The following is a 26825-nucleotide window of genomic DNA, read 5'->3' on the forward strand; positions in this document are numbered from 1 at the left end:
CATTTTCAGAGGGTTAATGCAACTTCAATTATTATGAGTAATTGATAGGTTCCAAATTGTTTACTTCTATGATGCAAAACTCTTATCTAAAATTCAAAGGACTCAGTGATGAATGAATGGATGCATAGCAAAATCATCTAGTGTTCTGTTGATAGCTTCTGCTATTTAACATTTTCTTTTTCCTATTTCCAGATCTCAGCTGATCTCACCAATTCAACTGTAATGTAAAATTAACTGATTGATGATATTAAACCTCTCAGGGTCACTCACGCGATTCGCGTTTCATATGGATTGTTCTAAAGATGTTCAGTCACTCGAATCACGTTTCTAAGCACAAAAAAAATTAGCCATAAATTAAGTTTCTGGTCGATTTGCATCAAATTTTGACGCGTCGTAGCGAGCGCAGCACTTTCCCATGGTAAGGCATTGGCAACACTGAGCTGCCTCACGGGGCCCAGCACATAGCAATAAACCTCAGTCTCTTCCAAGCAGCCAGACGGTGAGGTTGTGTCGCATGTACTGTCCCTCTAAACTCCTACTAATTCTCCCCCTCCTGCCCGAGCCGAAGCCCCTATGGACTCAGTGTGATAATCCAATATTTGTGAGCATATTTGTATGTGATATTGTTGATGGAACGTAGATATATGTCATGAAAAGGAATTGTGTCCGTTATCAATCGTTAGGCTTAGAGGCGATATACGTGTTCACTGTTGTGGGGTTTCACCTCTCGCCCCCCCCCAAGGCCCTATGGCGTGATTACAAATACGTATATAATGAAGTCAATGCCTAAACTGTATTTTGTGTGAAAGATATTGTGGCTGGCTTGGTGAAATTATGGAACTAGTTAGCGTTATGGATGCCATAAACCATAGTGTGGAACGGGGCAGGCATCACATACAGTTTTTATAGTTGGGAAGGAAGAATTAGAGGTGTTTAGGGATGGAATTATTGTGATTCTGATAGTGAAAATGTGTATGGAATTGTGTGAAATATACGTCAAACATGCTGCAGGTGTTCGTGAAGGAGTGTGGTGTGTGCCAATACAATAGAGTTGCATCGTACTCTCCTGGTGAAGGATGCTGCATCACAGTCACGTTGAACCGTAATAAGGAAGGGAATAATTGCGGAGGTTAGGGTGGAATCATTGTGGCAGTCCTGTATTTGTGTATGATATTGTGCGACGTGTAAGTGAAATGTGCCATGTATCCTCGTGACGGCATAAATTATGGTGCGTAGCGTAGGTTAGCAATACCTTAGCGGCAGGTGTCCACAGGAGATAGGGACGCCTAGGAACAACGGACGTCATTGAACAGGTACTGTACCTTGGTCTGACATTTAGTGATAAATCATACTTTATGTAAAATATACGTGAATTGTGCCGCGAGTGTTCATTTAGGTGCGTAGCGTAGGTGAGCGATACCTGGATTGGTGAAATAACTGACCTACCACAGCAGGGATTATGCATGCCATTGAGATACCAACAGTCGCTAAGGAAACAGGCGGTCACGTGCACCATAGAGTCGGGAATAATAGACGAGGTTGGGATGGAATCATGTGATAGTGTTTTATATTGCGTATGGTTTAGTGTGAAATATACATATAAAATAGTGCAGCGAGTGTTCACAGAGAAATATTTCATGCATTGACTGAGTTACCTAAAACAGCGCAAGTGTCAGAGACAAGAAATATGCCACAGCCACATATACATACGTATGTCGTGCAGCGAATGTTTGTGGAGAAATCTATTGTGTGCATCGCATGTGTTTTAGGCAAATGTATCGCAAGGAGAGAAGAAAATATGCCACAGCCACAGACACACACACATGCATACACACTCACCCACACCCACACCCACCCACACACACACACTCACCCACACAAGCACATGCTCACACACAACATAACTCCTCATCTTCAAGCTACTGCCAGCATCTCAACATCTCTGGAGGAAGTGAGTTATCCATATTTTGTTGATCTGTATATTGACCTATTTCTATAGTTCAATATTTTTTACACAAATAAGTAATGTTTTTTACATACACACATACGAGATGGAAGAAAGTTCAGCTTCAGTATCAGAACCTAGCAAAAAGACTAGTGGTCATGTCGAGTTTCTGACAGCACTATCAAAAACCTTATGATATTTTACATGTATACTTTGAGTAAAAAAAGAAAATAATACTGTAAAACGTAATGAGCGAAAATATGTAGCCGTGGGTGAGGCAGCGAAAGAATGTTTTTTATCTCGCGTGTGGGTGAGAAGAAGTATTCTACGTTTGTCGTCCAATTACTCCAAAACTATTGGACGTATCGATTTCCCGTAAGAACCATGATAAAGAGCAGTAAATTCTACATATGTTCATTTCCAGAATATAAGCCGCTGGGAGCATTTTCTGTTGGAAAAGTTGGGGGAACAGATTGTTTCAGTAAAGTCGAAAGTGCTCGGAGGAGTAATCTCACTTTGTCGGCCAATTGCTCGAAAACTATTGGATGTATCGATTTCTAGTAAGAACCATGATAAAGAGCAGTAAATTCTACGTATGTACAAGATATAACAATGTAATATCTATGATAAGAATTCGTTGTTACGTAGGCAGGAATATAGCGTATGCTGTGCGCATATCACGAAAGTGACGAACAGACGTGAGTTCCCAGTCATTTTTGGCGATTTACTAGAGAACTATGAGGCGTACTGAAACCATTTTTAGGCCATTTGAAAGCTGGTGAAATTCTGCATAATATTATGCAATAAAAACATAACACGTGCAAGAAACGTTCAGAATTAGAGCTCCTTGGTTTTTTCAAAAATGGCTTTCAGTTTTTGGATATTTTCTCCAAAACTACAAATCATATCAACACCAGATTTGTCTCTTTAAAAAGCTGATGAAATTCTCTATCAAAACTTCTAATAACATTTTCCTGTATGATGGCAAACATTCGAATGGTGATGTTGAGAATTGAACATGACGTAGCGAAATGTTTATTCACGGCCGCCTAATGTTGTGTTATTCGTGTTTTCCTGTTTTTTTGTGGTGCTTATCAGCTAGAACAAACATCGAAGAATAAGATGACATAGGTTTCATGGCAGTATATTGATGTTTGGAGAGAATACGTGTTATTTGCCGAGCGCTGGCAGCCAGGCAGGGCGGCTTCGCAGAAAAAGTCGTGCGCTGGAAAACTTATTGAAACTTATCGTGCGCAAGAGGGTTAATAGTCATGAATGTTCTACTTCTTTGGTATTATATTACTGTATTAATTCCAGGGTCATCATGGAGCTGTAGTAGTTTGGGCCTTAACTGCTTTAGGCATCAGTGGTCAGCTCTTTGCTGAATAAAACTGTCTGGTGGTAGTCATAATAAAATACTGTACTGTTCTTATGTGGTCAGGGATCCTGAACTAGTAATTATCTGACGGTCTGCACTAACTCCAACATTGAATAAAATTATCTGATTACCAGGAGAAAACAACAGAGATAATAAGTACCGGTACTGAAAGGGCTACGCATCTTGCTCTGCCATTCTCATGTGACACCATATCAGTTCAAGTATTGCCACTCAGGGATGAGTGAGGCTGGTCACTCTCATATGTTCATATGTGCCAAGACCAACTTGCCTAGTCCCGGACTCCTAAGCTTGTCGTGGGCAACGTAGGATTGGATGATGGATGGATGGATGGTAAGTTGGTGAAAGAGATTTTAGGTTTGCAATATTGCTCCTTATCAATGCATCACAGTACATTAAACAGTTTCTTAGTCATCTACCTAAGCATCAGGTACATCTGCGTATTTCTTCTGCTGAGGCATGAACTCATCAATGAAAGGGTAGACTTTGATGTTGTAAATCTTGACTCCGCGTCTGTTGTAAAAGAAAAGCTTGAGACAGCGTTCACACGTGTGCATGTATGGTAATGTGATCCGGGGGTCATCCTTCACAATCCAGCTGTAACAAAATACAATGAACAAAATGTAAGAACAATAACCTACAACTTCACTGATAAGGCAGTACAACAATACAAGGAAGTAACAGAGAAAAGCAGGGACATCCATAGCAATAACAGCAAACAACACAGTCCTACACAAGAGTACCATCACAGAAAAAGTTTCCTGCCAATCCCCTCCCAGTACTGCATCCTGCCTTTCTGTTCATCCTCAAACATCTGAATATCCTTTCTTCTCATACTCTTTTACTGTCAGCTTCGTAATGCTATCACAAAAAAACATTTCATATAAAACATTCTATCATCATAGCAGGCAACAAGGTGCTGCTAATGTTTTGCTAATAATTATACGAGGTCTGTCCAAAATGAAACAGAACTTTTAAAATAGCGCACCAACTAGCCAGCATAGCATGATCATGATGGGAGAGCTGTGTAGCGGAAACTTTGAGCTTTAGTCTGATGCTAACCACAACATGCCACGTCTCTTAGTCATCGAGGTACACAAGCTCAAGTAGACGTACATTTAATGCACTTAGCAAATTTTCTTTCATTTTTTTTGTCATCTGAAATTGCCAACCTTTCAGGGTAGATTTCAACAATGGGGATAGGAGGGTCCGCAAGGGCCAAATCCAGAAAGTGGGTGGCTGAGGGACAACAGTCGTCTTGTGCTTCACCAAAAAGTCATGGCTAAGGACCGACATGTGAGCAGGTGCACTGTCATGGTGCGGCATCCAGATTTTGTTTGTCCACACCTCCAGCCTCTTCCTTTGCATTGCCTCCCTCAAATGCTTCAGGATGTCCAAGTAAAACTCTTTACTGGCTGTCTGACCACAAAGAACAAACTCATGATGATTGAACCCTTCCAATAAAAAAAATCAACATCATCTTCATATTCGAGCAACTCTGATGTGCTTTTCTTGGTCGTGCTGATGATTTTCCAATCTGCTGGGTCGACTGCCTTTCTGTTTTGAAATAGTAGCCATACACCCACGTTTCATCACCTGTTATGACATTTTTCAGGAAGTTCTCATCAGCATTTGAAGAATCAAACAACTCCTGACTGACTGCGACATCGTTCACTTTTTGCTCATTTGTCAACAGACGTGGCACAAATTTTGTGGCAACACAATGCACCTCCAGTGTTTCAGTTAAAATCATGTGGCAAGAATTTTTGCAGATGCCTACTTCTTTGGAAACTACATGGACAGTCAGATGATGATGATTTTCACATACCACAGCATACACTTTCTCAACATGATCATCAACTCTTGATGTAGATCATCCAGATTTGGGATTGTTTTCTATGGATGTTCTTCCCAATTTGAACTGCTGGAACCATTTGTGACATTGCATACAGCTCAAACAATCCTCCCTCCATGCCTGTTACAATATATGGAAAGCCTCCATAAAAGTTTTTTCCAATCTAAAACAGAATATCATGCAAACAGGTTACTCCTCAAGATCCATGACTGTTCAACTTTCAACAAACCACCAAGAGCACTAAACACACGTTCAGTCAAGCACGTGTACCTCGATGGCTAAGCAACGTGGAATGATGCGGCTAGTGTTATATTAAAGCTCAAAGTCACTGCTACACAGCACTCCTGTCATGATCATGCTATGCCACCTAACTGATGTACTATATAAATAGTTTTGTTTCTTTTTGGATAGACCTTGTGCAATACACTGCACTGATGAAGGTATAAAATCAACATTTAATCACATAGCTAAATCCAGCTCAAAAAGCATCTATTATGGCCAGACCATAAACTTCTTTGCAAAACTATAGTTCATTCACCACAACTTGGTCCAGAGTATCTTTCTTTTAGCAGCTTATTTTATATAGTTCAATGACAGAAAAAACAATGCTATGGCTCTACATAATTTTTATAACACCATATTCTAGTGTTAATCTGTTGTTACAACTAAGCCTTCAAGATGGAGAGATGGCAATTTTTGGCCAGGTTAAAATGAAAATAATACACTATACCACAAAATCAATGTGAGACTACTCACTTGGCAAGACACAACCCACAGATGCAGCACTTGACAGAGAGCTTAGTGGCCTGTCCACGGAGGAGGGGATACCTTGTTAGGTCCTGTACATCATCTTGGTGATGCAACCTGGAAATATATAAACCTACTCTAACTGTTACTTGAAAATGGCTACAGTAAACATGACTATAAGAGAAGGGGTGGGGTACATAGCCCTTCCTTTTTTTGACTGGGAAGAGGATGTGACAATCCAACATAAAGTATAAAAATTAATGAAGTAGGTACACAAGAAAGTTGTGAAAACTGGCACATATGATCCTCTGCAAGTACAAAAATACTAGCGAAGGAACCATATGAGGTAATGAGTTCCTAAGATTTGTAGCCTCCCAAGTGCCTATGGCATCAGTTGACATGAGCAGTGGTATATACTAAATATAAAATGGTTCCCCCATCTTTAGTTGGAGAAAAAACATGACGACGATGACAACGATAATGATGATGATGATGATGATGATGATGAGGATGAGGATGAGGATGAAACTTCTGCATTACTACTGTAGCATCTCTTGATGACTATGAATCACTGGAAAAGAAATAACAGCATGAGGGAAAAGTTGACTGACATACATGGGAATACCTAACGTGGTTCTTATTATGCTTGCATGACCAGGATAGCAAAAAATCATGTTTCTTTCAGTAAGCTAGTGGCCAAGGGGATTTTTCTTTTTTTCCTCAAAGGAAATGACCAAATTTTACACTGTATGTTTCGCATCAGATCTTTCCTTCACTATAAGTAAGCACAGATGAATTTTCATTCTCTGAAATCATGTGAAATTTACTTAGTATAGAACTCCCAATGGGATTAGGTCTTTAGGCATGGCAAAAAGAGATGAATTTGTTACATCAGTGATAAATATTTAAGTACTTATACTCCTGTTAAGAAATCATTAGAATAAATAATCAAGGATGCAGACTGGAATCAGTAAAGGTATATAAAAATTCAGCAAATCAAATTATATGATGTCCTAATATGCTGACTGACTGGTTGATGAGCCCCTTCATCATGATGATGTATTATATAATTTTACTTGGGTTTCATTAAAGTTAAAAAAGAACCATTATGAGTGAAGAGGTTTATGAAGATTTCCGGTAGTGCACAGTAATGACCTGGTATACGATTGTTTGGTATACGAATGATTGCTAGAACGACTGATGAAAACTTACACGTACCCAGTTTGGCGTTAACAATCATGAAAATCACTTATACGATCTGTGCAGTGGTCGGGTACGACAAGCACATAGGGATGCACTGCTATCTGCGCATGCCAACGGTCATACATTTGAGCCAAGATGACCAACCCATACTTACATGTGCAGAACCTCCTTCTGAGGCTTCTGCACATGTGTCCTCCTTCCCATCACCCCTTTGATGTCCCAATGTTGCTCGTCCACTCACTCCCCTGTCCCACTGCTATGATCGTCTCCCTTGCATTCCTCATGTTGTATCACCATCTCACATGTGCAAGGCCATCGAAACACCATCACTATAACACAATAACAGTGTAAGTGTATGATGAATAGTACAGCATGTAATATTAACTGGAGAGAGAACTTTTTTGTGTGAAATCCTGAAACCTGTGACTTGGAAAACATGTCAGGTAAGGGTATAACCCCATTAGAAAGTGTGGTGCTACTGAGGACACCTTGGACAATCCTTGAAGGGCAAGGTGTAGCCTTTCCTTTGATGTTTAACTGGACTCTTAAGCACCACAAGGATAGGCAGTGGGCGAAAAATATAGTACAAACCCTTAAGCTGCCCCCATTCACGGTCTCTACCATCGTTAAAAAATAAAGGAGGGGGGAAGGGAGCTGTCCTAGCTGCGGTGCAGAATGTGCTCACCCTGACTGCTAAGTGCCCAACAAAGGCTAGAGATCCCATTATGGAAGAGATGGAGCATCTCCCAGTACTGTGGGTTAACGAATTTAACTTAATGGAGCATCCCCTGCAGTGTAGCTTCATCTGCACAATGGTGCTTGATTTGTGGATCTCAAGATGAGGAGGGGAGTGGAGGTAAAGGAGCAATTCAAAGCCAGCACAGGGTGGTTCAAGCAGATTAAGGTTTAGGCTGGCATTAGACGTGTGACACTGCACAGAGAGGCTGCTAATGCCGATGTGACAGTGGAGGCCTTTCCCATTCAGCTGAAAGTGATGAAGGAGGAGGAGAGTCTCCAAAATAAGTTCCAAACTTTGATGAAACTGGACTGTTCTGGAAACATATCTCCCAAAAAGCAAACATCAGCAAGGAAGAACAACATGCGCCTGGCTTTAAGGCAGCCAAGATCCATCTCACCTTGGGTCGAACCTTAAGCTAAAACCCCAGCTTGTCTACCATAAAGAGAACTCTTGGGTACTGGCAGGACATATTAAGGAGAACCTGGAGGTTATTTGGAATTATTTGGAAAAGTAATCTCAGGGCTTGGCTGACCACCACACTCTGCTGATCTTACATGATACATTATTTTTCCCCGTCTGCGTGACTATACCAGCCACAACAATCTGGCGAACCGCTTTCTCTTTCTGGTGGACAGCACCTTGAGCCACCCTAAAGGCATGGAGAACTGGGTCGACAACATCAAGATGGTGTACTTGTCCCCAACACAACATTGTTGCTCCAGCCCATGGACTAGGGAGTGATTGCTACATACCTTCGTTGCACCGTGGAACAAAAGGTAAGGGAGAGCAACTCTGAGAAGACTGATGCAGTGTGCCTCTTTTTTTTTTTTTTTTTTTTTTTTTTGGGGGGGGGGGTCAAATACAGCATGGAGGCGTGTGAAGAGGTTCAGGCAAGAGTGCTCAATACTGTCTGGAGTAAGGCATGGCCAGTGTGTGCCCATTCCCTCACAGAGTTCCAGAGAGTGGAAGTAATCCATTGTGAAATCATCAACCTCTCCAGCGAAGCATGGTTTGACAAGGTCAATGAGGCTGATGTCCAAGAGATCCTGGAGAGCCACAGTGAAGAGCTGTCCATAGAGGAGCTCACTGAGCTAAAGGAACAGGTGGTGAAGGTGGAGGAGGGTAGCAAGGATGGTGGAGTGGAGGATGAGCTGGTTTGTGTCCTGGACAAAAGAGTTCCTGGCCAACATTGACAATGCCGTTGCCTACATCCAGGACATGGACCCAAACCCGGTGAGAAGTGATGCAGTGATGCACAGAATAGGGCAACAATTGAAGTAGTACAGGATACTCCTGGCAACTAAAATAAATGCAGCATGGCAGACTGCCACCACCTCCTCCTTCCCTTATACAAAAAACACAAGAACTAGGAAAGAGCTAAGGCCATCAGTGAGTGGGGTGCAAATGCAATACCCTGCCTCATCTGCCTCCTCATCAAAAATCGCTGCCTGGCTCATCCCTATTCTCCTCTGCTGCCTCTTAGCACATACTGTTCCTTACCTCACCACACTGCTCTCCCACTGCCTCACTGCATCCTCTCCTGCTACCTCACTGCATTGCTCACCTGCTGCTTTATCACATAGTTCTCCTGCTGCCTCACTGCATCACTCCCCACCTGTCATGCCATTATGCTCTCCCTCAGCCTCACTGTTTCTCTCTCCCCACCACACATCACCACCAAATGACCAAGAGTGATTGCCCAAACCCTCCAGCCATCCCCCAGCCTTGGGGGACCCTTAGTGATGACTCTGACTGGTCTATGACATACTTTAGGTGGGTGGAAGAAATGTTTACTGAGATTATAGGCTATGTGGCCCTTGACCCCCAGTGTATCCCCACTGAACCCACATTAAATCAACACTGATTTACGAACAACTGCTATATGATTGGTTCTTACTTGACATAACCTGACCACAAATTAGGTCATTACTGTACAGCGTGTATATTCCCTCCAAATCGAAATTCCTTCCCAAAGCTAAAGAAAATTACCCAGTGATTGCAGCAATGAAATAAAACACACATCATCAGACTGAAAGGTTAAATTACTAGCCACTACTAAGTGACCTGAAATCAATGGAAACAATAATGTACATCCACCCACCCTGCAATCACGGGTTCTGCTATCACCATTTACTGCTATCACACATACCCCGAGAAAGCTGCCATCTTCATGCTATCATGCACCTGAAAGCGTTATCACCCACACAAAACCTGGGTGCGTCGGTGGATTTGAATCGCCTGGGCTGTGCAGCACACCACAGCTGATTGGTGCTATATCATTGATCATTACCATCCTTGCTCTGTGATTGGCCCATTTCCCCGCCAATTCAATCAAATACACATCCCAGCATGGATAGTGGTGAAAGAGGTGTGCTGTGTACCATAAACATTTTTTGTGAGAACAATGGCCAACAAACCCCCCAAGAAACCCCTGACTATCGCTCAGCATAATGTGGCGGGACTTTCAAGAGAGGTGAAGAAGAGACAGAACTTTACCTATGCTCAAAAACTAGAGATATGCAAGTAGACTGATGGTGGTGAGACAAAAAGAAGCGATGCAAAGAAATTTGAAGTGAATGAGTCGACAGTGAGAGGCATTTATAAGAACAAGCGAGGGGCAGGCCGGTGAGTTTTTTTTTTTTTTTTTTTTTTTTTTATGTGAGGAAGAAGGAACCAAAGGCCACGAGCCTGCAATAACTGTTCCCTCCAACAGAAAAACAAAATACAAGAGAAAGCTAAATTCACGATCCGATCATTTCGAGATGCCTAGACACACTGCGTTTGAAAGACTGGAGATCATAGGAAGCAGGAAATACAGACAGAGGGAGACAGTTCCAGAGTTGATCTGTTGCATAAATGAAGGACTGGGAGTAACGGTTAACTTTTGCATTAGAGAGTTGGACAGAAGAGAGATGAGAGTTTGCTGCTAGACGAGTGCTACGCACCCTTCGTAGAGGTGGAGGAATATATGCAGACAGTTCAGAGGAGCAGTGACCATTGAAGCAGCGATAGAAAAGAGATAAAGATGCAACAGTGCGGCGAAGAGACAGAAGTTGAAGGGAGTCAGTAAGAGGAGGAGGGTTAATGAGACGAAAAGCCTTTGACGACTCCGTATTGAGAAGAGCTGTATGTGAGGAACCTCCCCACACATGAGAGTTGTACTCCACACAAGAGGCGGATAAAACCCGTGTATAGAGTCAACAATTGTGCAGAGGTAAAGAAGGAATGGAGTCAGCTTAGCACACCCAATCTCTTGGAAGCAGATTTTACAAGAGATGTAATATGATCTTTCCAAGACAAGTCCTGAGTAAATGAAACCCCAAGAAAGTGCAAGGATGATGCTGGATTAAGCTGAATATTATTAAACATTAGTGGGTACACCTCTGGAAGATTGTGTCAGGTTGATAGGTGTAAAATCTGAGTTTTTGATGCATTAACCCCTAAAACGCGGGGCGTCGCGTTTGCGACGCTCGCCGAAAAGGACATAATGGCGGAGCGTCGCGTTTGCGATTTGAGTTAATTTTGAATAAACGCGGGCAAGGATGTTCCAGCTGGTGTTGTCTATCAGTACCACCACCCTTTAGCTACAATTAGCATACTTTACCTTTGTACTACTGACCTCCGTTGTTGCCAAGTATCGCGTTTTTCCCCCCTCCCCCCCACCACGGCCCGGCCAGCCTGGCTGTGATACATGTCAGCGCTCTGACTGCTCAGAACTGTAAATCTGCGCTCTCCTCTCACAAGCAGTTTATGCTAATAGGAAACGCTTGTTTCCCCAGTTGTAACACTAGCTTTTTTTTGCACGGTTTGCCCCTGTTTAGCGTCAGTTTACCGCAGGCTTTCAAAGTGACATTATGGCGAGTTCTAGCTCTTCCGAGTCAGTGCGAGCGGCCGACAGGAACGAGAATAAAGTGACGGGCGTAAGGCAGAATAAAAAGCGTGCTGCGGTGATCTTTTGGGAAGTAATATGATTGAAAATAATGTAGTATATGTGTTTTTAGTTGTGAAAATGGAAATGTTTGTTGAGTGATGGGAAGACCGCCGACGCGCTGCATGTCGGCCGTACGCTTCGTTGATTTTAGCCTTATTTTCAGTGCTTATTGTACAAATACAGATTCCTAACTACCTGTACATTGTAGTATAAAGTTTACTGTGACAGAATGAGGCTGTGGTAGAGGGGAAACCGGGTTGCTGGAGGTGTGAAAGTGAAGATTTTGTTACCCAACTTTGCAAGTCTCCACAAGTCCTTGGGTAGTCCACAAAGGCTCAACACCTGTCTCTGGAGAAAGCTGAATGTAAGTACTATCTGCCACACCAAGTATAATGTTAAGTGTTAATCTCTGATTTTTGGCTAATATTTTCCTACAGGTACTCAGACCGCGATACAACGCCACCACCCGGGGGGGGGGGGTCAGCTGTCCATTGGCCGCATATTAGGGGTTAAAAACAAGATTATTTTTACCCCAGTCAGAGATACGAGCCAAGTCAGACATTAGGTGTGCCATAGGCTCATCCCTTGTTTGTTGAAGTAACTGCTGAGATGGACGTTGCGGGAACCGAATGGAAAGGTGAAGGGTGGAGTCATCAGGGTATGAGTGGATAGGGTTAGATGTACAGCTTAGAAGGTCACTGATGAATAAAAGGAAGAGAGTTGGTGATAGGACAGAGCCCAGAGGAACACCACTGTCGATGAATCTAGGAGACGAACGATGGCTGTCTACAACAGCGGCTATAGAACGACCAGAAAGGAAGCTAGAGATGAAGGCACAGATAGAAGGATAGAAACTGTAAGAGGGCAGTTTGGAAATTAAAGATTTATGCCAGACTCGATCGAAAGCCTTTGAGATGTCAAGTGCAATAGCAAAGCTTTCGCCAAAGTCCCGAAAGGAGGATGACCAGGAGTCTGAAAGGTAGCTGAGAAGATCGCCAGTTGAGCGTCCCTGATGGAACTCATATACGATCAGAAAGAAGGTTGTGATAGGAAAGATGCTTTAAAATTTTTCTATTAAGAAATGACTTGAAAACTTTTGAGATACAGGATGTTAAAGCAATTGAATGATAGTTACAGGGTTGGGAATGGTCACCCTTCTTTGGGACTGGCTGAATGAGAGAAAACTTCCAGCAAGAAGGAAAGGTACAAGTTGATAGACAAAGGCGAAAGAGTTAGCCTACGCAGGGTGTAAACACAGAAGCACAGTTCTTGAGAACACCAGGAGGGACTCCATAAGGCCCATATGCCTTGTTAGTATTGAGGCCTGTGATGACAAAATACATCAGCTGAAGAAATTTTAATGTCAGCCATGAGGAAGTCAGAGGGGGGGAATTATGGAGGAACGGCACCGGAATCATCTAAGGTGGAATTGGAGGAGAAAGTCTGAGCGAAGAGATCTGCTTTATCAGTAGAAGAAAAAGCTACAGAGCCATCACAATAGAAATGGGGAGGAAAGGATGATGAGGTAATGTTGTTAGAAATGTTTTTGGCAAGGTGCCAGAAGGAACGGGAAGAATTAGAGTTGGAGAGTTGAGAGCATTTAGTATGGATGAAATTATTTTTAGCAGTGCGAAGAACAGACATAGCACGATTCCGGGCAGAAACATAAGCAAGATGTGATTCAGGGGTGGGTTGGCTCCGGTACCTTTTATAGGTCCTCTCCTTGTTGCGGACAGCATTAGAACAAGTGTGATTAAACCAAGGCTTTCTTGCATTAGTCAAAGGATATGAGAAAGGAATGTATGCTTCCATGCCCGAGAGAATAACCTCTGTAATTTGCAAGGAACACTCAGATGGCTCCTGGCCATGGAAGCAATAATCATTCCTGGGAAAATCAAAGAAGTACTGCCTGAAGGCCTCCCAGTCCGCAGCTCCAAAGTGCCACAGACAACATTTCTTTGGATGGTCCACAGGCCGTATCGGAGCGATAGGACAGGTTAAGGTGATAAGGTTGTGACTGAAGGAGCCCAATGGAGAGAAAAGATTAACAATGTAAGCAGAAAGATTAGTTGTAAGGAAAAGGTCAAGTATGTTGGAGCTCTCTCCAAGGTGGTTAGGGATATGGGTAGGGTGCTGTACAAGCTGCTCTAGGTCATTGAAGATAGAAAAGGTGTAGGCTTGTTCACCAGGTGGATCAGTGAAAGGAGAGGAGAGCCAAAGGTGGTGGTGAACATTGAAATATCCTAGAATGGAGATTTCAGAGAAAGGAGAAATGGATAGAATGTGTTCTGTTGTAGAAGTAAGGTAGTCGAAGAATTTTTGATAGTCAGTAGAAGTAGGAGATAAGTAAACGGCGCAGATACATTTAGTCAGAGAGTGACAGGAAAGCCGAAGCCAGAGCGTAGAGAATTCAGAAGAATCGAGTTCAGGAACATGAGAGCAAGATAAGTTGTGCATATATATACACAACAGCCACCTTTGGCTTTTAAATGAGTATAGAGAAAGTAGAAGGATACAGAAAAGGGTTTGCTGTCAGTGGCCATTAACCCACCTGCAAGCCTCGGAACCTTTCAAACCACCCAAGTCTCCATTCATCCTCATAAAGGTAACTGTGGTGGCCTTTAATGTCATCTTATTATCGTTTATAATGTTGTGGGTGTCATGTATTTTCATGCTGGAGCAGTTTTTGGTAAGAAAATACATGCAAAGAGTGGTATAATAGACAAAAAATGTAGGTAGATTGGCCACCCAATAACCAATTAGAATTATTCCCATTGATTATTCAATTAAGCTATCACACACAGGTGTGTAGCCAATCGGGCGTGATAGCAGGGGGGTGAGTGTATATACAATTGCCCTGGTGCACAAAGTGGCATAACATGCTCTTGTTAGTCTCCACCTATTACATAAGTGGAAACTACTGTTTTGGCTAGTACTGTATTATTATTATTATTCCGGCACCAGAGTCTCACGGCAATTCCAGGAGAACCAGATGTCATGGAAGGAGTTTGAAGGGCCCAGGTTATGTCTCCTGGCATGGGCCATTGTTGATAGAAAAAAATTCCAAAGCCTGTATGTGTAGTGGCAGAAAAAGTCATATCAGTATTATGAGTGAACAAGATAGGGTGGTTGTCTATTGGAGATTTCAGTGGGACCTGAGCAAGTAATCTGAAAATGAAACTTGGTAGACCGATTCCTAAGGGTTTATTTTGTTTTAAAAAATTCCAAATTTACCCAATAGGGTCAAGTTCATTGTAAGAAACAGTAGGTGGAGACTAGTGACTGTCCACTGGACAGTTAAAGGGTTCTAGTTTTATAACTGGGATGCATTTTTGAAAACTGATATCCTAATGAATTTGGCACTAGTGATTTAAAAAAAAAAAAAAAAAAAAAAAAAAAATGCTAATATCAACTGTATAAGTGAAAACTCACATAATGGCCAATTTGCTGTATGCAGAAAGAATGCAGTGTAGTGTAGGAAATAAAACTACAGTTTGTAGTGACCTGGTATATTGAATGACTGCTTGATTCACCATTCTACTGTCTAGCCACTCTGAACCGACCTGACATCAGTGAAGATAATAATGTGTTCACAGTTGCCCTGGTGCATATATAGGTATGGGTAACCCAGACGCAGCTCAAGGTCCTCGAAACATGTGTCCTCCATATTAGCACTCATGATTGGTCCTGAGGGGGATAAGAAATTAAACAAATGAGGGAAAAAGATGAAGAAGGCATATGATTAAATGACTATAAACTAAACGAAGGTCATCAACTCCTTCAACATGTTAAAGTACACTTGTGCTATCAAGCAGAGTAAAAAATTCACTGAAAAATAACATACTGTACTGTGACATCACTTCCCTGTAAAAGTATATAAGATTTCTTAGCATATACTTACTCATGAACTACTTTCCTCAAATTCAGAAAGGCCTAACATAATGAAAAAGTTAGCAGCAGGGGCAGCAATAGTACTGGTAGTAGCAGAAGTTGCAGGTTAATTTGAAACGTTCACCCACTGGACGGCAGGCTGAAGTTGGCCTTCAGCAAGCCACCATCCCCCTTTCTGGGAATAGGAAATGTGTTGAGGAGTGTTTTTATAACTGGACGGTAGAGCTGCTCAGCTATACTGGTACCATTATGTGATGTCCCTCTCCAGCACCAAATGGACTGATGATGGCTACATCAAACCCTTCTAGTATGAAAAGTACAGGCATACCCTGGTTTAACAATGTAACTGGTTAGGTAAAACCCCATCGTTAGGTGGGGTATCGTATATTGGGGTACTTTTAACATGTAAAGTAATGTAGACTGTTTACCAGCCTTGGGTTTCCCCCCAAACCAAGCCCAAAACCCACCCAAATGAACCCAAAAAGAAGTTTAAAGCCAATCTAAATGGCCTAACAGCTGTCAAGGAAGCTAACCTAAGCCTAACACCTGTAAATAACTCACTAAAACCAATAAAGGAAGCTAACCTAAGCCTAACACCTGTAAATAACTCACTAAAACCAATAAAGGAAGCTAACCTAAGCCTAACACCTGTAAATAACTCACTAAAACCAACAAAAAAAATCTGAAAATTGTTAAATACAAGTCTGGAAAAAATCAAGCTTAGAAAACTGTACCCCCAAATAATAATGTTCACCCCACCTATGGCTAAAACACATTAAGTCTAAAAACAGTTTATAAATCAACCTAACAACACAAGTTTAGTCTAAGATATCATCAAAATCTCAAAACCCATTGTTAAACCAGGGTTTGGCCATCGTTAGGCGGGGTATGGCGGTATTTCTACCCCCTTCGTTAAGCCGGGGTATCGCATCTATGGGTTACGTTTATTGAGGTATTACTGTATCTCCTAAGGTTAATAATACTGCTTGGGAGTAGCAAGAATAAAAGACATGCGACATCATTGTACTGAAGGGGTTTGCTGATATGTGTGTGTGTGTGTGTGTGTGTGTGTGTGTGTGTGTGTGTGTGTGTGTGTGTGTGTGTGTGTTCTTACCTAATTTTTCTTACCTAATTGTATCTTTACAGGAATGATTCAAGCTCGTATTGTCCCATGTGTTAAACCATTTTTATCATATGTATCCTTAAATTTATAAATAGTTTTGACACACTATTTCATTCAGTAGTGCATTCCAATGATCAATTGCCCTACATGGGAAACTGAATTTCCTTTCATCTTTATTGCCTCTCTTTTTATGTAGTTTTTTGCAGTGGCCTCATGCTGATGGTTCCCCATAGGTTATACTAATTTATGTATATTTTCTCTTTCCCTGAGATGCATTTATATAGGATAATCATGTCTCCTCTTTTCCTTCTCTTCTGTAGTGTTGGTAGACTCAATTTTTCTAGGCTTTCTTCGTAGCTTAGATCCCCTAAGCTTGGTACCCATCTTGTAGCTGCCCTTTGCAAGCATGCAGTGTATACTTGTTATGTACCTTCTCAATGATGTGGTCAGCCAGTGTGTGCGTGTGTGTGTGTGTGTGTGTGTGTGTGTGTGTGTGTGTGTGTGTGTGTGTGTGTGTGTGTGTGTGTGTGTGTGTATTTACCTAGTTGTGATATATACTACAGGAAATGCACTATGCTCGTGGGGTCCCGTCTTTGTTTCTCACTAAGTCAAATTTTGTTTTGAACTCGTTTAAGTTTTTAGACCGGACAATCTCTTTGTCCAGGCTATTCCACAGGTCCATGCATCTCAAAGGAAAACTATATTTCTTGATATCCTCCAAGCAGCTTGGCTTTTTCAATTTCATTCTGTGTCCTTTTGTTACTCTCCTATCCCATACAAACAGGTCTCTTGTCAATTTCATCTACTCCCATCATGGCCCTGAACACTGCAATCATGTTGTCCCTCTCTCTCCTTTCCTCCAAGGATGGCAAAATCCAGCTTTTCCAGCCTCTCTCTGTACAACAGATCTGCCAGGCTAGGTACCAACTTGGTTGCAATTCTCGGCATTCTCTCAATCTTGTTTATATCTTTCTTTTTGTGTGGGGACCACACTACTGTTACATATTCTAACCTGGGGTGGATCATGGCCACTATCACTTTTTTCATCATCTCTTCATCCATGTAATGAAATGTTAGTCAAGAGTTTTCACATCTCTCCTAACTGTCTTGTTAATGTGTTTTTCAGGTGACAAACTATCCTGGACCAGCACTCTCAAATCTTTTTCTTCTCTCGTTTTTGTGATTGGTTCATTACCCATCAAATAATTCAGTGATGGCCTCTTGGTACTTTTATCCACTTTCAATATTTTACATTTTTTTTTGTGTTGAATTTCAATTCCCACATCTGGCTCCAATCATGTATCCTATCCAGGTCCTCCTGCAGCATTATACGGTCTTTTTCAACTTCTACTTTTCTCAAGATCTTTGCATCATCAGCAAACAGACCTGTATAACTATTCACTCCATCTACCATATTGTTTACGCAAATCAGGAACACTACTGGCACTAATACCGAGTCCTGTGGGACTCCACTTGTTACTTCCCTCCATCCAGACATCCTGTCCTTTATTACTGTCTTCATTTGTCTGTCTCTCAAAATGTCTCTCATCCACTCCAGGAGGTTTCCCTTCAGTCCTCTTATGTGCTCCAATTTCCACATTAGTCGATTATGGGGTACCTTGTCGAAGGCTTTCTGCAAATCTATATACTGTACACACAATCCACCCAACCGTCTCTCTCCTGTAGCACGTCACTCACTCTTAAGTAAAAGCTCAACAAGTCAGAAACACATAACCATCCACTTCTGAATCCAAACTGGCTTTCACCCAAAATGGTCACCTCCTCCAGATATTTTATCCATCGATCTTTCAGGATTCTCTCACACAATTTTGTGACCATGCTGGTCAGGGACACTAGTCTATAATTCAGGGGTTCTTCCTTGTTTCCTCCCTTATAAACTGGTACCACAATTACCCTCTTCCATTCTCGAGGCACTTTCCCCTCTTCCAGAGAACAACACACAATGAAACTGTGAATCTTATCCGCCAGTTGTTCTCTGCATTCCTTCAGAACCCAATTAGAGATTCCATCTGGTCCTGGAATTTTCCTTACATATTGAGTTACTAGTAATTTATGCACTTCTGCACTTCCACTTTTATATCTTTTATCACTACAATTCTAGTCACTCCCTCCCCCTCCACAAAATCCCTTTCTTTAGTGGAAACCAGCTGGAAACATTTGTTCATTATTTCAGCTTGCACTGCTGCATCTTTGTAGACCTCTCCTTCTACTTTCAGCTTGGTGATTCCATCCTTTTGTTTCAATTTGCCATTGACAAATCTAAAAAACAATTTGTGTGTGTGTGTGTGTGTGTGTGTGTGTGTGTATTTACCTAGTTGTGATATACAGGAAATGAACTACGCTCATGGGGTACTGTCTCTGTTTCTCAATGTCAAATTTTGCTTTGAACTCATTTAAGTCTTTAGACTGGACGACCTCTTTGTCCAGGCTATTCCACAGGTCTATGCATCTATAAGGAAAACTACATTTCTTTGTGTGTGTGTGTGTGTGTGTGTGTGTGTGTGTGTGTGTGTGTGTGTGTGTGTGTGTGTGTGTGTGTGTGTGTGTGTGTGTGCAACTGACAAGGTAAGGTCCATTTTCAGTTCCAGAAATAAAAAAGAACTGGGGACAAAAGAGACCCTGTTGAAGAAGACCCTGGATTTTTTGGATTGTGGCCAAGTATGTTTGTAACTACATTACTGTCACCCCTGGAAATTAATACAGTGCAAGATTGAATTGTAGCTGCTGGCTTGCACACAGCTGGCATGGGTAGGCAGCTTAACCCCTTCAATCCAAGATCAATACTGAGTGACAGGCTAAATGATTTCCTGTACACCAGGAAACAATTTACTATGCTGGGTGGTAACCATATAACCAAAGTATGGTGCCTGGTTGTTTAGCAGGCAATTAAGGCACTCCAATCGGCTTGAGCCAGTGCAGCTTTATAGCCACGGGATGGTTGGGGTTTACTGTTCACGTAATGCCACTCAGGGATGAGTGAGGCTGGTCACTCTCATCTTAAATGTCAGGACCAACTTGCCTAGCCCCGGTCTCCTATGCTCCTCATGGGGCAACACAGATTAGGTGATGAATGCATTATGAACTTATGACCAAGCAATTTTACTTGGCGACATAAATATACATGGTACAGAGGAAACGGGGATCGTATTAAAAGAAGCTTGATTGATTACGTGCTCGTAGAGAGGTCGATGATGGGAATGGTCGCTGTTACGAGGGCTGTGAGAGGACGATGTGGAGGTCTGTCTGATCATATGATCGTGGTATGCAAGCTCAAGCTGAGAGGAGTGAGGCGGATCAAGAGAGAGAGGAGCAGTCAGGGAGAAAGACTAAAAGTTGAGAAGCTGAGGATCAAAGATATGGCAGATGATTACAGGACCAAAGTAGAGAACGAGTTAGAATCAGTGAACTAGAATGAATTGGATCTGGACAGCCTGTGGAATGCATACAGGGATTGCTTAGTTAGGATTGCTAAAGTGGTGTGTGATGTGGCAAGAGTATCAACAAAAAAGAAGGGTACGGCATGGTGGGATGAGGAGGTTAAGAGAGTGGTGAAGGAAAAGAGGAAGAAGTGGCTGGTTCTGTTGAAATAAGGACTGAGTATATCGAGAGCAAGAAGCACGTAAAGAGACTAGTGAAGAGGAAAAAGAAGGAGGTAAATGATGATCTGGGAAGAAAAATGAATGCGAATTACCCTGAAAATAGGAAGTTATTCTGGAAAGAGGTGCGGAAATATAGAAGTGAAAGCGGAAAGAAATGTGATAGTGTAAAGGATGCAGGTGGTAGGTTACTAACCCATGGAGATGAAGTAAGGACTAGACAGAAAGAATATTTTGAAAGCCTCATGAATGGGAACAGAGAGAGCAGAGCGGCTGTAAACATGATTGGTTTGGGGGTGCGCAGAGAAGGAATGCAGTGCCAGGAGACGTGACACTCGCACAGATGAGGAGTGCTGTGAAACGGCTGAAAAATGGGAAAGCAGCTGGGGTTGATGATGTGTATGCAGAGATGCTTAAGTGTAGTGTAGAGACTGGAATGAAGTGCTTGTTGAAGATATGTAAGAAGGCATGGATAAGTGAAACTGTGCCTGCAGAGCGGAAAAAGGCTGTGATTGTACCCCTGTACAAAAATAAAGGTGACCAAAGTGAGTGAAGAATTATTGTGGCATAAGTTTACTGAGTGTGGTAGGGAAAGTATATGGAAGAATTATTATAGAGAAAATAAGAGAGATATCAGGACCGGTACCTATAAAATTACTAAGTAATATGGTTTGACTACTACTTAAGTCCCAGCCTGGAGTACTTTACTGAGTGGACTACTTAAGTGCTACCATCGATACTGCTTAGCACTCCACTCACAAAAGTAATGCACAAAAGTCCTAAGTGTAGTACGGCTGGATGAAAAGCAGTGCATAGCAAAATCGTGATGTGTAAAACAATGAATTATTTCAGAGTGAATGACCAATCAAAATTTTGTTACTAACGTCACAAGTAGGAGGTACTACAGTTTTCTGAGTATCGAGTGCAGAGTGAAATTTGAATTTGTTGGTAGTATGTCTGTCACCGACTTACCATCATTATACTGTGATTTGTTCCATCTTAAGCCGTTTGTTCGTTATCTTACGCATTTATTTTGTTTTACTGGATGGAAATGGGAAACATTTTATTACTGCTGGGTATACCAATGTTCTCATTGAGGTTTTACATAAGTGAAAACTCAATATCACCTACTGAAGTTTCCCTGTAAAGATATGGACATCTCCCTGATCTTTTACACATGTGTTCTGATTTACTGGATGATCAAGATAAAGACTCATTACCGTTCGGCACAACAAGAGCTGATTAAGTCAAACTTCGTTTAGAATCTTTGGCGTCACCTAACAACGACGCCGTCAGACAGGCAGTCGTTTCCCCAGACAAAACATAGACGGTTGCCTGTGTTCAAGACGTTTCCCTGGTGTTTTAGGATTATACTTTACTTGACTGAATGCATGTGATAAAGAATGGTTATCATGCACCAAAACTAGTGCTGAATATGATTACAAAAGTCATTCCGAATCCCTTCACGACCTCACATTGACGAGTCGGTCATTTCCCCGTCAAAACATGGATAGGTTAGATTAGGTTATGATCGGTTCCCCACTCTTTATGCTTGCATAACGTTTCCCAGTTATTTTGTACATGTATTCTAATTTACTGCATATAATAAGACAAAGTAATTACCACAGAGCACAGACATAACTGAAATTTAGGACCATTGCGGATCATTTGCATGACCTTGGCTGGTCATTTCCCCATCAAAGACTGGTTAGGTTAGGTTATGGACGGTATTCGTAAAATACATTTTCTTGCTTTTTTGCTGTTATTCTACATGCATATTCTAATTTGTTGAAGGATTACGATACAGAATTATTACCATTTCTGCACTGGTGATCTTGAATAGGCTGTTTGTGTGTGGCATAACATCTCCAAATCTATCATTATACTGTAATATTATTTCAACTTGGTCTTATTTTTATATATTAATTCGTTGGAAACGTCATACGTAGGCCCAAAATATCTTTTCTGTTATGTTTCTCTATAATTTATCACCCTTCATATTCTCACTCGTTGTTTTTGTTGTGCAGGCATCTTGACTGAGTAAAATGAGAAGCACTTAAGTAACTTCATCGGGGATACTTAAGTTTGTCGTCCAGAAAGTGTACTTAAGACCAGTAAGTAGTTTGGTAGGTATCACTTAAGTATTCTGCCCAGACTTAGTGCAACTCGTGAAAAATTTCGTCTGCTAAGTGTACTTAGCGATACTAAGTATTTTTGGTAGTACGGGCCCAGAAGTCCTAGTGAGTGATGAACAGGGTGACTTTAGGAGTGGCAGAGGATGTGTGGATCAAGTATTTGCAGTGAGACAGATAGCAGAGAAGGCTTGTGAGAAAGACCATAGTGTTTATGGCATTCATGGATCTGGAAAAAGCATATGACGAAGTAGACAGAAAGTGATTGTGGAAAGTTTTGCACATGTATGGTGTAGATGGTAAGCTGCTAGGTGCTGTCAAGAGTTTTTATGACGGTAGCGAAGCATGTGTAAGAGTTAATGGGCATCTAAGTGAATGGTTCACGATCGGTGTGGGCGTGCAACAAGGTTGTGTGATGTCCCCATGGTTGTTCAATATATATATGGATGGGGTGATGAGAGAAGTAAAAACACAAGTAATGGAGACAGGGATGGTGTTAGTAATGAATGGTGATACGTGGAATATCTCAAATCTGTTGTATGCAGATGATGCAGTACTGTTTGCAAGTACCGGACAAGAACTTGGTAGGCTAGTGCAGAGTTTTTCTGATGTCTGTGAGTGTCGTGCCTTGACAGTAAATGTAGAGAAGAATAAAGTGATGGTTACCGAGAGAGAGGGTGACTCCCAGTGTGATGTCACAGTGAATTTAGAGAGACTGGAATTGGTGAGAGAGTTCAAATACTTGGGTACAGTGATAAAAGACAGGAAAATGTGCAAAAGACGTTGAAAGCTGAGTGACACATGGAAGAAAAGTAGCTGGTGCAATGAAGGCCTCGATAAGAAACAAAGGCTTGACTGTTGCAGCTGCACGAGGCTTACATGAGGGAGTGTTAGTGCCAACTTTAACATATGGGTATGAGACTATGGTGTGGCATGAAAATGAAAAGTCAAGAGTATAAGCAGTGGAGATGGGACTGCTAGGGAATGTATGTGGAGTCCAGAGAGTGGATAGGATACGAAATAATGTGATTCGTGAAAGATGTGGAGTGAGGAAGTGTATGGACACCAGAATCGAGGAGAGTGTATTGAGATGGTATGAAAATGTGGAGAGAATGGATAACAACAGGGTGGGGAAAAAGGTATATCTGAGCGAATTTGAAGGAGGAAAGAGGCAAGGTAGGCGAAGGAGGAGGTGGAGAGATATGGTAGATGAGTGTATAAAGAAGAGAGGTATGGAAGTCAGTGAGGTTGGGAATTCCTCATTTTGTTGTTGTGGCCCCAGGACCGTGTGAAACACAATCTCAGTGGACTGCAGGCTTAAAGCTGTCCATCTACTGCTGTCCAACATTTTCCTTTGGGGAGACAGGGATATATCGGAGGGATGCTTGCAAAACTAGGCAGTTGAGCCTCCTGGTTATACTGTTGCCAGCACTATGTCTGCACTCTACGTTAAGCATAGAAAAGGTATTGTAAACTAGGGGAAACTGCCCAATCATATTCACAAAAACTAACAGAACTTTAATACGACATTTTTATATATCTGCTAAGAATATCTGCAAATATCTGCAGTAAAACAGATAGTGGAGAAGACATGTGAGGACTAAGGTGTTCATGGCATTTATGGATCTGGAAAAAGCATACGACAAGGCAGACAAAGAAGGATTTTGGACATTTCTGTGCATGTATGGTGTAGATGGTAGGTTAATAGGTGCTGTCAAGAGTGTTTATGATAGAAGTGAGGCATGTGTAAGGATAAATGGGTAACTAAGTGACTGGCTCATGATCAATATGGGCATGCAACAAGGTTGTGTGATGTCCCCATGGTTGTTCAATATATATATATATATATATATATATATATATATATATATGGATGGGGTGATGAGAGAATTAAAAGTACGAGTAATGGAGAAAGGGATGGCGCTGGTAATGGTGATGGATGGAATATCTCAAATTTGTTGTATGCTAATGATGCAGTGCAACTTGAAAATACCAGACAAGAGCTTGGAAGACTAATGCAGAGTCTTGTAGAAGTCTGTGAGCATTGTGCCGTGAGGGTAAATGTAGAAATGAGTAAAGTGATGGTTACCGTGAGAGACGGTGACTCCCAGTGTGATGTTAGTGAATCGAGAGAGACTGGAATTGGTGAGAGAGTTCAAATACCGGGGTACAATGATGTGCAAAAGAAGTGGAGAGTGACACAAGGAAGCAAAGTAGCTGGTGCTATGAAGGCCTTGATAAGAAACAAAGGCTTTAGTGTTGCAGCTGCGGGAGGCTTACATGAAGGAGTGTTAGTACCAACTTTAACATAAAGATGTGAGACTATGGTGTGGCATCAGAATGAAGTCAAGAGTAACAGCAGTGGAGATGGGACTGCTGAGGAATATATGTGGAGTACAGAGAGTGGATAGAATACGAAATAATGTGATTCGTGAAGGATGTGGAGTGAGGAAGTCTGTGGACACCAATATCAAAGAGAGTGTACTGAGATGCTTTTGGTCATGTGGAGAGAATGGATGACAACAGAGTGGTGAAAAAGGTATATATGAGCGAATTGGAGGGAGGGAAGAGGCAATGTAGGCCAAGAAGAAAGTGGAGTGATATGGTGGATAAGTGAGAGAGGAAGAGAGGTACGGAAGTTGGTAAGGCTAAGGGACTGACAAGAGACCGAGCTAGCTGGATTAATTTTGTGCAGAGAAGTGCATAACCAGGGATCTGGCACCCCTTTTAACGTGACAGCGTTCAGACTGACTCTATCAGACAGGTATATGTGAAGCTACAGAACATGATGAAATTGTATCTGATGAAGCCAGGATTCCATGGGCTTGAATGATGAATGAATGGAAGCATGGCCCATTGAACTGGTCAAACTTAGGCTGTCTGGACACTGTTACTCCTCACCCTGCCCTAGGGTGGGAAAGGAGGTCTAGCTGATGATGATGATGCTATGAATATAATATTCATCATCATCATCATCATCATTATCCAATCCTATGTCGTCCCATGAGGAGCGTAGGAGCCTGGGGCTAGACAAGTTGGTCCTGACAAATAAGGTGAGAGTGACCAACCTCACTCATCCGTGGGTGGCATTATGTAAGCAATAAACTCCAACTACCCCTTGAATATAAACCAGCACCAGCTAAATCAGATTGGAACAACTTAATTGCCCAATAAACTACCAGCCACCATACATTAGTTATGGTTACCACCCAGCATAGTAAATGGCTTCCTGGTGTACAGGAAACCATTTGGCTTGTCACATAATGTAGAATCACCCACAGACAGAAGGAGGAAGAAACAATGAAGGAAAGAAAGACAGAAGAGGACAGATGGAATGAGGGAAGAGAGGAAAGGGCAGGCACCCGAGAGCAGCACTACATCGAGTGAGTGGATGGTGAGCACCCCATCAACCACTAATATAATAATAATATACAAAATAAAAGATACTTAAAATAAAATATAAGTTGTATGACAATTCACTATTTCCAGCTAGCAGATACTTCTGTAGTGTTCAAGTCTATGGGTGGCCCATAAACTACATATTAGTTATATTTAAATTAAAAATCAAAATATGTTAACAAAAGAAACTCGTACCGGCAATTTTCAATATAAATCTGGGATGTGTCCAAAATATCAAAACTTTTCCACAGAACTGGGATTATGAACTGTGGGAGTAGGCAAATCAGCTTTATAAGTAGCAATGTAACTTTATCCCCTTCAGTACCATGATGTCTTTTATATTTTACTTTTGCTAATGTCAGATAACACCAATATAACTAGATAGCTCAACTGCCTGGGTATACAAGTGTCTCTCAACTACTTCCCTGTCTTCTCAAAGGGTGGATGGTATACTGCAGGAGGAGAGCAGCTTCTGCAGTCCACTGGGATCACATTTCAGATGAACCTGAGGCTACAAATACTGCTGTAATGCTACCACCAGATGATTTTATGCAACTTAAGAAAGACCTCTTGTACTGAAAGGGTTAAGAGGAAGCTGATTCTGACTATTTCACTACAAATTGTCTTCCTAAATATGAATATAATCGTCTGAGGGTAGCATCGATATGGTACAAATGCCACCACCATCATCATCTAATCCTGTGTTGTCTCATAAGGAGCGTAGGAGCCCGGGGCTAGGCAAGCTGGTCCTGATATTTAAGATGACAGTGACCAGTCTCACTCATCCCTGAATGGCATTATGTGAGTAAGAAACCCCAACCATCCCCTGGATGTAAACCAGCACAGG

At 41.8% G+C, this 26825-nt stretch overlaps 1 protein-coding gene across 1 annotated transcript in view; it reads right to left on the bottom strand.

Moving 5' to 3' along the window:
* The window catches only part of LOC145414257 (snRNA-activating protein complex subunit 3-like), an 85916-nt gene that overhangs the window by 15250 nt on the left and 43841 nt on the right, over positions 1-26825 (bottom strand). The window contains exons 8-10 of the mRNA XM_080283856.1: positions 15380-15503; positions 5953-6060; positions 3761-3938 (exon numbers count right to left, since the gene is read on the bottom strand). Coding sequence (XP_080139982.1) covers positions 3761-3938; positions 5953-6060; positions 15380-15503 — 410 coding nt within the window. The remainder of the gene's footprint in view (positions 1-3760; positions 3939-5952; positions 6061-15379; positions 15504-26825) is intronic.

This window comes from Coenobita brevimanus, chromosome 98, assembly GCF_032717465.1.
Source record: "Coenobita brevimanus isolate Jiangsu-jjx chromosome 98, ASM3271746v2, whole genome shotgun sequence".
NCBI lineage: Eukaryota > Metazoa > Arthropoda > Malacostraca > Decapoda > Coenobitidae > Coenobita > Coenobita brevimanus.